General features: G+C 49.6%; 1 protein-coding gene across 1 annotated transcript; it reads right to left on the bottom strand.

Annotated features, from left to right (window-relative positions):
• Nucleotides 1-6,703: 6,703 nt before the first annotated feature.
• On the bottom strand, nucleotides 6,704-13,279 carry si:dkey-185m8.2 (trichohyalin). Its single transcript, XM_068587710.1, has 3 exons — nucleotides 13,231-13,279; nucleotides 12,111-12,941; nucleotides 6,704-11,851 (listed from the first exon to the last, which is right to left on the bottom strand). The coding sequence occupies exons 1-3, from the start codon at nucleotides 13,277-13,279 to the stop codon at nucleotides 6,705-6,707; spliced, it is 6,027 nt and encodes a 2,008-aa protein (XP_068443811.1). The 3' UTR covers nucleotide 6,704.
• Nucleotides 13,280-14,765: the final 1,486 nt, after the last annotated feature.

Genomic DNA, 14,765 nt, shown 5'->3' with positions numbered 1-14,765 from the left:
TGCACGTGTGTCTGCAGAGAGAGCGGGGGAAAACATACATGTCAAAACAGAAAAGCATGGCGCAAAACACAGGGAAATAACAAATAAACATTGCCAGAAGCTGTGCATTCATGCACGTGTGCATCGCTGCAGAGTTTACATCTGCATGCATTAAATAACGAGCAAAGCGCAGCACACGCCGTGCAGATGGGCCACTGTGTTCACCACTAGAGAGCGCTCATCCTGCCTGAACCTTTGACCCCTTGCTGCCGGGCACGCGGGCAACATCCCATATGTTACTACGCGATCCGGCTTTGATTAATTAGGCGAATAAAATGACACACACTGACTCTATGACTGTCCAAATGACGAGCGGGGACGGCGCCGGACATTTGAAGCGCAGGGGCAAAGCGAAGGGAGCGTGAAGTGATGTGGATTGACAAACTTTGAAACAGAGGGGAGAGGGAGAGAGAGAGAGATGTGTAACGTGGGAGGAGGGAGAGAGGAGCTGACAGCAGTGGTCATAGATGCGAGTGTGTTCTGCTCGATGCAGCTCGACGCTCAAAGACATGTTGCTCTCAAATACGTCTCTCGCAGCAAGCTGACCCCGGATCCGTATGTCCTGCAGTCCGCTGCGTGGAAACGTTCCTCTGCTCGACCGCGGGTGGATTAATGAACGGGCTTTGGTTGATTTTGTTCATCAAATGGTTGATTTTGTTCATCAAATAGTTGATTTTGTTCATCAAAACTATACAATAAAGACTCGAAATGTCAACAGAGGCACTGAAATGACCTCAAAGAGACGCAAAACGACCGCAAAGACGCACAGAACGACTACAAATGGACACAAAATGTCACGTTGTGTCTCCTTCAGTGTGCATGTCCTGCTCATGGAGAAGGGGTTGGAGGCCTTGTACATGTCCATGCCCAGGGACAAATTGTCCTCTGATCCATCCAGGCTTTCTTCCCCTCATTCGGGGGTCACATCTTCTCTTTCCTTTTCCTCTTTTCCCTCCCTGCTTGTAGCCCTCCTCCTCCCTCCCGCTGCTCTCTTTTTTCCTTCCTCCCTGCCCTTCTTCTGCCTTCAGGCATCTGCCACCATGAGCTGATCAGAGGACGCTCACTTATGACCTGAAATGGTCATCCTCCCCTTCGCCTCGCATCCTGACCCGCAGTTGAACTCGCCTCACAGCTCCGAGGACGCCACTGAGGCAGAGCAGCGAAATGTCAACGACGGGGCGGAAGAAAAGCAGCTGGTCTGACTTTTTCACATCCGTTTCCTTGATTGTAGGACTTTTCTAATGTCTTGAACTGGCGTTGCACTTTGTTCTCCTTCCGGCAGAATCGTATTTCAGATACAATTCCTCTATTATGTAAACGTTTTAAACATCGGTCAGGGCTCATGAATATGTTTCCTCGCCGCACCGAAGGTCCGGATTGGGTTTACGGACAGTTTACCCCAGTCAGAGTGCAAGTCACGTATTTGTAGGACGTTCCAGATGAGAGGTTCTGCCTTTTGCTCTAAAAAATACAATATTTTATTCATGCTGCAAGATACACAACATGTCGCTTTCATTGTCAACGGCCCTCCTCAGATATCGCACTGAATAAATAAAATCTATATGTTTTTTTTTTTCTTTCTTCAGGCAGAGGAATTAAGATGTAATACGTAGTTTGTGTGTTTCAGTTTCATTGGACCTTAAAAAAAAATTAAGGAAGGGATACATCCCTAAAAAGGGAATTGTAATTTATTCAGGCGCAAGAGGCTTAAAACATGAAATATCAAATACATCAAGCCTGCAATTTAATACATGTGATGTATTAAATTGCATCAGGTGCAGTACGAGGAATCATTTTGCCAGTAAAAACCTTTTTTGGGGGAAAAAAAGAAGAAAATCCATTAAAAAAATCATCATCTGCACACGTGTCATATCAAATATGTGTTAAAGAGATTAGAAAATGAGTAAAAAAGATTCAGATTCAACCTGTTTTTTGTTTGTTTTAGTTTCAGCTTCATAATTTAGCAAACGTTAGCTCGAGTATACATTTCACTCCGCTCATTTAGCTTCTTTACTGAGTGCCATGCCGCATAAGAACACTGGGAGTTTTGATTTGCGACGCGCTCTGACAGCTGCTCGCAACACAGGACTCCGTCAGCCAATCGTCTCGTCCGCTGCCGGCCTCTCGGCCAATCGGACGCCGCGGGGCCCTCGGGGGGGTGTGTCTCATTAGCTAGATTCCAGGACCTGGCTCCGGCCCACTGGATGCACTCGGCTGGAAAGAATGCAGTCCAGAGGGGGATTCATCATCTGCGAGCCTCGTCTCCTCTTCCTCTCGCTCTCTCTCCTCTCCCTCTTTGGCGGAGGGAGCGAGCAGTGGGGAGGCGAGAAAGTAGAACATACAGAGCGCGACCAAAAAAATGCCCGAATCAAGTCTTTTTCCTCACTCGGTCTATTTAAACACTGCTTTCAGAATCAGCTGGAGTTCACGCGTGTGTTCGTGCAGACATCGGACACGTCTGCACCCCAGCAGGAACATTTTGTGCTTTTGTGGCCCTCCCTCGCGCCAGAGACTATTTTGGGTACAGACTTCAGAGGGCCTGTGTGGGGCCACGGGCTGGTTTATGTAACCGGTCAGAGCGAGCTATCTAATTTCCGAAAGGCTAACGTTATCTAAATGTACCCCCCTGGGAGGTTTACCCGAGGTGGGGGCCGATCTGGAACCTCCTCACGGCCCATCAGGTTCAATATAAATCCTTGGCCCTCGGGGGACCAGCGTTGACCTTTTACAGCCGCGATCATGCAGCTATTTACCTGTCCGACACACCGGATGCTATTTTTCTACTGGGCGGTGACCTCTGCAGGGGAAAATATTGTTGAAGTTAATGTTTAAAATGCATGAGGAAGTCGCTTTATAATGGCTGTTTGACCACATCTGAGCAAAGACCATTTAGCAACAACCTTCTAACATGAACTTATCCTGTAAAGGCGTCATATTATTTTATATTAGTTCATTAGATGGGACTTCTTGCTGAGTTAAACAGATGGATAAAAAAGGCAAAGTATTGGTCACGCTGGAGAAATGTTCTTATAACTTCTAACTGATCTATAAAGCTTCAGTAAATTACTTATTTACCGTTGATTAATACAGTACTTAGAGATTATAATGAGCTGAACTATTAGAAAGTGAAAACTAGAGAGAAACTTCAACAATTCAAGACAAAATTGATCGAGCAGGTTCTCTTTTGTTAATAGCCATGAAAAGAAAGTAAGAAAAACATTTCCAATTAAATCAACACAGTGCGAAAAATAAACAGTTTCATCCAAAGTGAAATACACTTTGAATTGAAATGTACTTAAAATGACAGCACGGATGCAAGAAAATATGATTTTGTGTTAGAACGAGTTGTTCTGAAACGCAGTGATCGACATAATTATGTATTTAATGACAACATTATTCTTGTTTTTTCTCTAAATGCTGACTTCTAGGTATTCCTTCCTCAAAATAGCAATGTGTGTTTTTTTGTTGTTGTAATGAGACCCATAGTATTTTCCTGCAACATCCAAACGCACAATCAGAACATGATTTATAATTAACTGGCACCACTGCCATGCTAATTAGGTGTGTCAGAAATAAACCTTGAGTATTAAAGCCACTTGAATATTAATGGAGGTGTTAAAGCGGAATCACATTTATTTCCCTCCTGGGTCAAGTACTGAAAAGGAAAAAACAATGTTGGAAGCGCCATTATTCAAATGAGAGTGCACAGACCTTAATAGAAATCAGTCCAACCATTAACTTCTGTTTTAACACAGCCCAGTAATTTAGTTTCCAACATTTGTGGACTTGATTGACGGTGCGGTTCCTGTCTGTTATAGAGCATGTTAATGTGGTCCCATCCATATTTCCCAAAAAGCCTCATTCAGGACCTTAAAAGGCTCCAAATAAAGATAAATTAGGGTTACCATGTTGCCTTAATCTGAACTAATGCCGGCTAAAACCAAAATGAGTGCCCCAGAGTGGTTTTATCATTCGCTGTTTGCTGATATGGAGCAAGAATTCACCTTTGAACTCAGATATGGTGGTGATTTGTGTTTCCTGAATGGCCTTGAATGATGGCAGTTGGGATCAAAGTTTACTTAAAAAACACATTTTACATGCGCATACTTGTTAAATCCTCGTGCCCAAGCCTCCGTGGCCTCGGTGCTAATAAACTTTTCGTTCATCAATTCATTCAGCTCAGGTTAAGGAATGTTTTTTTATTAAATAGACATGGCAGCGCTTTTAAAAAAAACATCCACATAACTTGACGCAAAACGTTAGGACGCCATGTATTTTTAGGCGACCGAGTGAAATAAAAAATACACTATATCCTGAGTAACTAATGCATTTTAAAGATATTTTTTTTAGGTAAAAACAATTATACAGCCGGTTAACAGACACTGTTTCTTGCTTGCTGTTTCCCGAGCTTGTATGCTAGGTGAAGCTAACCGGCTGCATGGCTTCGTGTTTAGCTAACGCACGAGAGTGGTATCAATCTAATCCAACTCTCTGCAAGAAAACTAATATGTGTTAATCCCAAAATGTCCAATTATTCATATTCACTGCCTTTTTAAGTTCCTGAATGATGTTTGATACCATTCTCAAACTTGCCCATTACTTAAACAATAATCTACAGCTAGCAGCCTGTTAGCCTAGCGTAGCACAACGGGGAAACGGCAAGGTTGCTCCGTCCGAAGCTAACACAATGTAGCGCCTCTAAAACCCACAAATGAACATTTATATATTCGTTGTTTAATCTGTGTCCAAATCAACGGGTAAAAACAACAATCTATGGTTTTAGAGGGGGTCACTTTGCTAAGCTACGCTAACCCGCTGCTTCGTGCAGCTTCATATTTGCTGTACGGACATGAGATGTACGCATAAATTTAATGAGCATATTTCCCAAAGTGGCCAAATATTCCTGGAAACACTTTAGCATACGCAATATTTGGTATTTCTGAAAACATTGCACTCTCCTCTACAATCTAGAATAAAGTGTTCTTGTAATATTGTTTGTCAGGAACCGGGTATCGAGCTATCGTCGTCACTTGGTTGTGCAACATGGATTTGTGCAACTGGCATTTCTAATGATGCACTCAAAAAGTTTTTTGTCTTGCAGTGTTGCCCGAGGTCAAAACTTCAAACAGCCTAAAACATCTAAAACCAAAACACTAATAACCATGTCTTTGAATTGTGCAGAAACCCATCATGCACTCTGTAATCAATCCAAGCTTATAATCAATAAATCAAGTGTTGTGATACTATAAATGAGCAATGCGACGGCAACTCTAAGGATTTGGAAATGGAAACAGGCGTAGCTGATGACATTTTATGGCTCGACTTTTGTGTTGGATATGTTTAAAACATTATGCTAAAATGTATGAAAATTATGTCTGCATCAACTGCAATTTGACAACTTTTATTTTCTCCCCCCTCTTAATTTCGCCCCCAGACGCTTTGGAAAACAGTCCTACCCTGCAGGGATAATCAAAGAAGCAGGGGATCCATCTTGACACAACACCTTCTCATCTCGCCTCTAAAGGCAGCTCACATTGAAAGGACAGATTAAAAAACATTGCTGCCATGTTAGATACAGACCAGCACTCACACTCCATAATTATTAGCCTGATGATTGCACACGAGTGTTTTCGGCTGTTGCATCTGGCGCCGCGGATGATGGAAGTTGTTGTATGTATCCACCCGCATTTTCCCCCGGCTGTCAAAAATTGCATTCTGAGAAAGCCGTACTCCTCTCATCAAGAGTCATAATTTACTTGTCAAAGCAGGGGTCCTCTCAGCGAGCGGGAGGCTCCCCGGGGTTATAATTGCGAGACGGTTTGGTTCTCCTGAAATGCCTCCAGTCAGGATGGAGCCCGCTGCAGGCTTTGTGTACTCTTTCCTTTTTTAAAAGTAGCCATTTACACAGAAAATTGTAAAACGCGGTTAAACCCCCCCTACACACACACACACACACACACACACACACACACACACACACACACTTGACTAGCTTCACTATACTTTCACCATCAACTCCTTGTCATCAGCGACTCCTTTCAACTCCTCCGGCGCTCACAGAGTCGGCGCTCCGCTGACACAAGGTCCCCATCTTGTGGAGGGAGGATGCAAAGTCAGTGCAGGTCAGCTGAGGGCCGACCCAGAAATCAAGTTTTTGCAGCTCGTGCTGATTTTTATATGAATTTTTTTTTTTTAAAGTAAAGCGTTGAAAGAGGGATTTTATATGAATCAGTCAAAAGCAGGATGCTAGATATCATTTTTACTACTCCAATGCTTTTTAGAGGAAATTATTGTACTTTGCACTCTAATTCATTAATTTGACAGCTTTTCAGATTGTAAAAATACATAAAAATACGATGCATTGTTCATGATTCATCCAACACTGTCTAGTGTTGCTACATTCAACAAGAGGGATTTCCCTGTAAATTATGAAACAGTTCAACAAAAAAGCGAAAATTTGAGGAATGAAAAATATGAAATGAATAAGAAATGTTGTAAAATATATTCTGGCCCTTCAATCATCTCACAACCCCTCACATTTACTGTTCTAACGTGTTTTCTTTGTGATATTTGGACATTTGTAAATAAAGAATCCGAGTACTTCTTCCGTTCACATTTTTAATTCATTCACATGACACGATAGGACACTATTCCTCTGGATAAATTCACAGCGTGTCGTCACAGTTCTCCACCATGTCCTCCATCTTCTCCAACAACCCCTCGATCACAGAGTTGCGTCTCCTGTTGCTCAGCACGTGAAAGCGGCCGCCGCATCTCTCCACCAGCGCCGTCAGCTCCCCGTTCCTCAGGATGTGCTGCTCGGCGCTCTCCCCTAACATCTCCCCCCACGTGAACAGCACCAGCGTGCGCCGCCAAATGCCTTCCCCGAGCAAGGCCATGTGGCCCTCCACCGCCCTCCTGTACTTCTGCGTGCAGGTCAGGAAGGCCGGCATGAGCAGGAGCGCCGCGTGCGGTCCGGGGCGGCACCAGGAGGCGCCGTCGAGTACGCTGCTCCTCTGCGCCGCGGCGTCCGGCGGATCCGGCCCGTCGCGCCACCTCAGACCCGACGGTTCGGCGACGGCGAGTCGGCGTCCGGCGACCGGGCCCCTCCAGTGCCGGAACGTGGACCCGTCCGGCTCGGGCGGCTCGGGCGGCTCGCCGCACAGGACGGTGACGCCGGCGGGGGAGCGTGGCGACCAGGACTCCCCCAACACCAACACCCTCAAGTCCGACCCGCGCAGGTTTGAGCCGACGTCCCGGACGACCTTTGCGACCTTTTGCCCCTCCCAGATCCTCTGCGGCTCGGCCGCCTCTATCTCTTTCAGAGTTTCGAGGTGACAGTGGTTTCTCTCGGCAGCCGACGGCGCCGTTTCCACCCCCCAATCCTCCTTTTCCTTGTCTCCTCTATCGGACTCCCTTCCCTTGTCCCTCCTCTCGCCGACCTCTCGGTACATTGAGTGCAAGTCGTCGTCTGCGGCCGGCTGATCGAAAGGATCCATGTCGTGGTCTCCAACCTCAACCCTCTCTCCTTCCTGCAGCCCTTCCTCTCGATCCTTCAGGTCCTGTTCCCACTTGCCCAGTTTCTTCAGCGACGCCTTCAGGTTGTTCTCCTTGGTGCGCAGTTCTTCCTTCAGCAAGGCCAAGTCTCTCCCCATCTCGTCCAACTGCTGCGTGGTGGCGTCGGCGCGCTCCTTCCTCACCTGCAACTCCGACTTCCAGCCGAGCAGCTCCCGCTCTTCGTTCCTCAAGTAACCCTCGCGGTCTTCCAGCTCCTTCCCGTGCTCTCGCAGCCCTTTCGCCTTCTCCTGGAGGTCTTGCCCGTGATAATTTAGCTCCTTCTGTCGGCCCTCCAGAGCTCGCAGCAGGCTCTCTATCTCCCTTTCCCTTTTCTCTATATCGCCTGCTCTCATGCTCACTTCCTGCTCCTGCTTCTCTTTTTCCTCCAGCTCTTTTTGTTGCTTTTCTAGACTCGCTTCCCGTTTGCGCAGTGCCTCTTCCTCGCTTTCCAGCGTCGCCTCTTTCCCCAGCAGCTCTGTCTCTTTTGCGTCAACTTCGTTTCCTCTTCTGCGCAGAAGCCGCTCCCTTTCTCCTACGTCGTCTTCCCTTTTCAGCATCTGCCTCTCTGCCTCCTCTTGCTCCTCTTTCATCCTCCTCAGCTCCACTTGCAGTTTGTCATTTTCCTCCCTCAGTGCTCCGACCTCCACGTCTCTCTCTTTGAGGACACCTTGCACCTGCTCTTCACATCCCCGGAGATGTTTCCTAACTTCTTCTTCGCTCTGCCTCTTCAGCTCGGCGCACTTCACCTTGAGGCGCTCCGTCTCCTTCCTCATCGTCTCCTTTTGCTCCTCGGCGCTCCTCCGGCTTTCCTCGAGCTCCTCCGAGCGGCGCAGGGCGCGATCCCGCTCCTCCTTCCTCCTCGCCACCTCCTCTTCATACTCCAGGATCATGCTGGTCGTCTCCTTCTCCATCCTGCGAGTGAGCTCCTTCAGCTCGGACCGGGTCTGCTCGATTGTCAGCCTCAGCCGGGCGACCTCTCGCTCGTTCTCTCCGTCCCGCCGCCTCAGCTCTTCTTCTTTCCCCCGAAGTCTCTCCATCATCTCCGCCTCTTTCTCCCCCCGCTCCTCCGCGTGACGCCGCTGCATCTCGGCGATGCTGCGGGTTTGCTTTTTATTGATCTCGCTGAGCGCTTCAATTTCCCCCGAGTGGCCCGCGAGCGTCTTCTTCGCCTCGTCGATCTCGCCGTCTCTCTCTGCGAGAAGACGTCGCGCCCTCGCCGTCTCCTTCGCCTCCTCGTCGAGGCGCTCCAACAGTCGCTTCAGCTCTCTTTCTCCCGCCTCGTCCTTCTCCCGCTGCTCTTCCCTGCGCCTTCTCTCCCTGGACTCGGCCCGTCGTCTCGCGCTTTCAATCTCGCCTTCCTTCTCCTTGAGCTTCCTCTCGGCGTCGTTTAAAAGCTCTCGCTTCACCTCCTCCATCTCCCGCCGTCGCCGCTCGGCCTCCTTCTTTTCCACTTCTCCTCTCTCCTCGTCTTTGCTCTGCAGGACTTCCTCGAGGCCCCTCATGCGCCGATTCAGTCTTTCGATCACCCGGTCTCGTTCTTGGCGCTCTCGCTCCGTCTCTTCCCTGTGACTCAAACGATCTCGTTCCCTGTCCTCCTCCGTCTGCCGCAATCGTCGCTCGAGTTCCTCCGAATGTTCTTTCATCACCTCCGTCTCTCTCTCTCGCTCCTCCAGTCTTCGCTCCACGACTTGCTTGACCTTCAAACGATCCATTTCTTCCTCTTCCTTTCGCCGCAGCTTTTCCTTCATGTCTCTCACGTTCAGTTTCATCTCCTCGGTTTCCTTCTCCTTCTCCTCCCGTCTTCTCTCCGTCTCTTCCTTGAGATTCATAACGAGCGTTTCTTTTTCCTGCTCACTCTCTTTGATTTCCTTCATGTGCTGACGCTTCAACTCCTCTATTAGTCCGTCTCTCTCCTGCAGTCTTTGCAGAGTGTCTTTCTCATGATTTTCTTTCATCGCTTCCTTCTCTCTTTCGTTCTCTCGCATCTTTTCTTCTGTTTGGACTCTGTGCTTCAGCCCCAACTCTCTTATCTCTCTTCGTCCTTCTTCCAATTGTTTCTCAAGTTCTCCTGCAAACTGCTGTTTCAGCTCTTCAACCTCTCTTTCTCTTTCTTCTTCCACGTCTTGTATTTGATCGCTGCACTGTTGTCGGACCCTTTCCACCTCTTCCTTCTTCTCTTTCACCGTTCTGTCTCTTTCCTCCTGGTGTTCAGCCCTCCTCGTCTCCACTAGTTCTTCCATTTCTTTCACTTTTCTTGCCATTTCCTCCCGATGCTGCCGTTTCAACACGTCCAGCTTCTTATCTTTCTCCTGCATTTTCCGCGCCACGTCTTTCTCGTGGTTAAGATGAATGGTTTCCTTCTCTTTTTCGTTGTCCAGCATGTTTCCCTCTGTGCGGATGAGATAACTTTGCTCTAACTCGGCTATCTTCCTCTCTTGTGCTCGTCTTTCTTCCTCTCTTTCTTTGGCAAACTGCCCTTTCAGCTCTGCAACCTCTCTGAGTTGTGTTTGTCGTGTGTCCTTTATCTCGTTGTCATGCCGTTGTTTTACTCTTTCTATATCTTCTTTATTGTCTTTCAACCGCCGATCAATTTCTTCTTGGTGTTGAACCTTCATTGTCTCCACTATTTGATCTATTTCACAGATCTTTCTGGCCATATCTTGCAGCTTTATGCCTTTTATCTCCGTCTCTCTCTCGTGCATTTCTCTCTCTATTTCTTTTTGATGTTGTAATTTCATTTCTTCAACTTTCCTCTGCGTGGCTTTCTCACATTGCTCAGCGTTGTCGAGCATGATCTGCTTTTCCTCTGACGCCTTCTTCCTCATTTCTTCTCGCTCTTTATCTTTTTCAAGTAGTTTTATTTCCATCTCACTTTTCATCTCGGCCAACTCTCTGTCTTTTGCTTCTTCTTTTCTCTCCAGAACATCATGGTGGCGTCTCTTCGTCTCGTCCAAAGCTGCTTTCAAAGAAGCGACGTCCTCCATCCGCTCTGCTTTCTCTTTTCTCTGCACCTCTACGCTTTCTTCCAATTTCTTCACCTCGCTCCTCCACTCTCGTTCCTTCGCCTTGACGCTATCGTCCCTCTGCTTTCTCTCAAGTTCGTGTTCTGCGACGGCGCGTTCGAGGTCGAGCAGCTTCAGCTGCTGCTCGTCGATTCGTTCTTTCAGCTCCTCGCTCTCTCTCTCTCTGCGCTCCAGGTTGAGCGTCGCCTCGCGGCGCTCTCCTCGACTCTGGTCCAGCGCCGCGCGGACTCTCTCGTTCTCCACGCTCAGATCCTGAACGTCTCTCTCTTTGTCCTCCGTCAGCCATCGCATCCTCTCCTCCAGCTCCCCGATGTCACTCCTCCTTTCGCCCATCCTCCCGTCCTCTTCCTCCTCCTCCTCCTCCTCCTCCTCCCGCTGAACGTCGGCCTTCCCGGGGGACTTCGCCTTTTTCTTCCTGTCAAAAAACCAGCGGATTCGCTTCACCTCCCTCTCTCTCAGACTTTTCAACTCGTCCTCCTGGCGAAGCATTTTATCTCCCATGTCCCGCAGGCGCTGGTCGAACTTCTCGTTCCTGTGCCGGCTCAGATCCCGGACCTCCTGGACCAGGCCGGAGAAAGCCTCGCACCTGTTCGTCGCCGCCATCTTTTCCACCTTCCGCAGGAGCTCCGTCACCTCGCCGGAGCCGCCGGAGCCGCCGTTCCCTCTTCCTGCTCCGTCTGCGCCGCCGCTGATGACGTGGTACCGGCCCCCGCACTTGTCCAGCAGCCCCTGGAGGTCTCTGCCGCCGCCCCGGACGTGCTGCTCGATATCCACGCCCTCTCGCAGCTGATCCCCGTGCGTGAACAGCAGCATGGCGTGTCGCCACGCGCCCTCGCCGAGGAGCGCCAGGTGTTCCCTCACGTGCGCGGCCCTCACCAGCGTGTCCACCCTCAGGGCCAGCAGGAGCGCGTGGGGCCCCGGAGGGCACAGGGCCACGCTGCCGACGATCTCCCTCTTCACCCTCTCGGGCGTGGCGCCCGCGACGCCGCCCTCCCAGCCGGGAGTGTCCACCACCGTCACCAGCCGCGCGCCCACCTCCGCCTGCCGGCGGACGCACTCCTCCGTCACCGCGCCGGCCCGGAAGAAGACCACTTGGCCGAGGATGGCGTTCCCGGCGGAGCTCTTTCCGGTCTCGCGCTCGCCCAGGAGGACCAGCCGGACCTCGGGGAGGCGGCGGGGAGCCTCGGAGAACGACCGGTGGGCGTCTAACTCGGAGCCCTGAAGACCGTCGCCTGCAAGGGAGAAACGTACAAATCTGTGATAAAAACACTTTTCTCAGCCCGAAAAACATGAAAACAAGCCAACGGACACTATTCCCATGTTGGCTTTGTAAGTTTCATGTGCTAAAATGTTGCCTACACATTCATTTCAGACTTAATATCCATTGCAATTGGTCCAATAGTCCACTTATTTTCTAATAACGAATACCTTCAGCGGGTTTTCAGTGTCCGATTGTGACGTTGTGTATGTGAGAGGACTGAACTAACTCACTCATCAGCGCAGCTCTGATGGTCCCTCTCTGCAGCTGGGCCTCCATCTGCCTCTGTTTCTTCCTCCTCTCCCTCGCTCTCCTCTTCCCGTCTGCTTCCAGACCCACCAGCGCCGCGCTATCCATCTCCAGATGACCGCTGCCCTCCTTCATCCCCTCCGCCATCTCCTCCAGCTTCCTCATCAGCTCCCTCACCTGCGTCCCGTCTCCTTTGCTCCGGTTGTTCACGACGTGGTATCTGTTCCCGCACATCCGGAGGAGTCTCCGGAGTCCCGGGCCGCCCGTGGCGATCCGTTGCTCCATGGACGCCAGGCCGAGCTCGTCTCCCCTGGTGAACAGCAGCACGGCGTGCTCCCAAACGCCTTTCCCCAGCGGCCCCAGGTGCTCCTCGATCTCACCGATGTAGCCCTCGGTGATCGAGGAGCAGGCTCGCACCACCAGGAGCACGGCGTGGGGCCCGGGGGGGCAAAGCGACACGCTCCGTAGAGTCTCCCTCCTCACCCAGTTGGGGGTGCTGTTGAGCGGGTAGTACCACTCCCAGCCGGGCGTGTCCACCACCGTGACTCTCCTCCCGGCCACGTCGGCCCGCCGCCGCACGCACTCCTCCGTGGGCTTCCCGCTCTCGAAGCACGGCGCTCCTCCCAGGACGGTGTTGCCCGCCGCGCTCTTCCCGGCTCCCTTCCGGCCCAGGAGGACCAGCCGGAGCTCCGGGGGGGGAGGAGGCGTGGGGACGCCGGGCGGGTCGGGGGGACGCCGCGAGTCCATGGCGGCCTGCTGACTCGCCTCCGTGATGAAAGGAAGAAGTACTTCCTCAGTGCAACGCACCGGATGAGCTGAATGACAGAACGCAGAAGTGTGACATTGATCAGCCGCCTCGTCTCTGCTTCACGCTTGAAACTGCACTTTAAACAAAGTGTTGGATTGTTTTACTTCAATGACCATACTTACATTGTGTACTTGCAAAATCTCATCATAAACTAGCAAAACATTTAGTTGCATTTGCTGTCAGAAAGTATATATTTAGATTATTTGCTTCACTCACAAAGGTGCCTCCATACGAGCTGATTTAAATGTTATAATACTGAAGAAAACTACAGTGTAAGAGCTCGACAATGAACTCACCACCATTCGCGACGGTGACTGGACTGCAGTTCTCATCTGTCATGTCCATCACCGCTACGTTTGCGTTCTTCCTCTCGTCCTTCCTCTTCCTCTTTTTACAGGAAGGGTTTATTCACAACCGTTGTGAAAGAAAAACAGAAACACTCGAGACGCGTCGCGTCACGTGAGCAACCTGTGGTTTCGTGTCGCGCTCTCATTCAAGACGACAGGAAGTGGAACACGGGGTCGCTCCTCCGACACACTGAAGCGTGCGTGTGTGTGTGTGTGTGTGTGTGTGTGCATGCTGACACACAGGCCTGCTTCATGAGGGACATGCAGAGCTTGTTCCTGTCACACACACCGCTGTGTGTGTCCTTCATGTGTGTTTCATCCTGTCACCGCAGCGGGGCTGTGTGGTGTTCCCTGGCTGCACACGTGGGACAACATGTCCTCATGTTCTCACATCAGGGTGTGTGATTCACCCTTTCCCTCAGCACCAGCTAATACAAACAAACCCTGTTTATGGAAAGGACCGAGTCGGCCATGTTGATTTGGCGCCATTAACCTCAGTGGAGTTGTTTTAATGTCTCTAATGTTCTGTGAATATTACCATGATGGATGACTTCGCGCAGGTGTGCTGCTTTTTGGGGATGTCAAATGCATTACGTTTTATTGGACTCCCAGCAGCAGCAGCAGCAGCAGCAGCAGCACTTCTCTCCAAATATGAGCCGTCTAAAAGTCTGCATCATGAATAAAAACAGCCCCAAAATATCCACCAGCAACACTGGAGCTCAGTGGTACCAGTCTGCATTGGTATTTGCTACTGGAGCTTACTGGTCAAGCAAGAAGAGAAGTGGTGGAAATGTGAGACACAGAAACACACAGTGCCGTGTTTCCTCTGTCAGTTTATTCTCTGGGTTTATTTTTCCCTTTGAATCAGTTTTAGAGTAAAGCTCGTCCATCCAATCATTTCAAAACATTAGAAACTTGCATCTTTTCTGCTTTAGGTGGAAATTAAACTGTATTTCATGCTAATGCTTTGGTGGTAGCGCGGATGGAAATAATTTCTCATGAACGCAGCAGATGATGAAATGAACTGATGACGAGGACGTCTTGTGCACACTCGATGGCTCATTTCTTCCTCTTAAATGTGGAAAAGAAGTGTAACACCAGCAATATACTAGGGAGTAGTAGTAGTAGTAGTAGTAGTAGTAGTAGTAGTAGTAGTAGTAAAGGTGTGAATAATACGCATGCAGTTGGTGTAGTTTACAGCCAGATTTGAGCCAATTGTTGTTGGCACATCTGGCTATGAGCCAACAACTACATCAGTGAAGGAGTTGTTGACCACTGGGAGTGCTCTGGAGGAATGTGTGTCTGTGTGTATTGTTTGTTTTTGCATCCAGAGTTTGTAGCCAAGAAAAATATGCCAAGAAATGTGCCATTAGTGCAGATGAGGCCTGCTAGCAAGCAACCATGTACTGTATGCAGAAAATAAAACTTCCAAATATTGGCTCTGCAAATGTTAAATGAGGCAGGAAATGTATTCATTAAGTTTA

The sequence above is a fragment of the Clinocottus analis genome, unplaced genomic scaffold (genome assembly GCF_023055335.1).
Source record: "Clinocottus analis isolate CAN_PGR_092001 unplaced genomic scaffold, fCliAna1.0.p SCAF_21, whole genome shotgun sequence".
NCBI lineage: Eukaryota > Metazoa > Chordata > Actinopteri > Perciformes > Cottidae > Clinocottus > Clinocottus analis.
Note: the sequence above shows the minus strand (reverse complement) of the source record. Positions and strands in the feature narration are given on the sequence as shown.

Coding starts and splice junctions, on each gene's coding strand:
- si:dkey-185m8.2 (XM_068587710.1), bottom strand. CDS start 13,279: ATGGACATGACAGATGAGAACTGCAGTCCAGTCACCGTCGCGAATGGT. Junction 12,942..13,230: donor AGTCACCGTCGCGAATGGTG/GTGAGTTCATTG, acceptor TCTGTCATTCAG/CTCATCCGGTGCGTTGCACT. Junction 11,852..12,110: donor CATCAGAGCTGCGCTGATGA/GTGAGTTAGTTC, acceptor TCTCCCTTGCAG/GCGACGGTCTTCAGGGCTCC.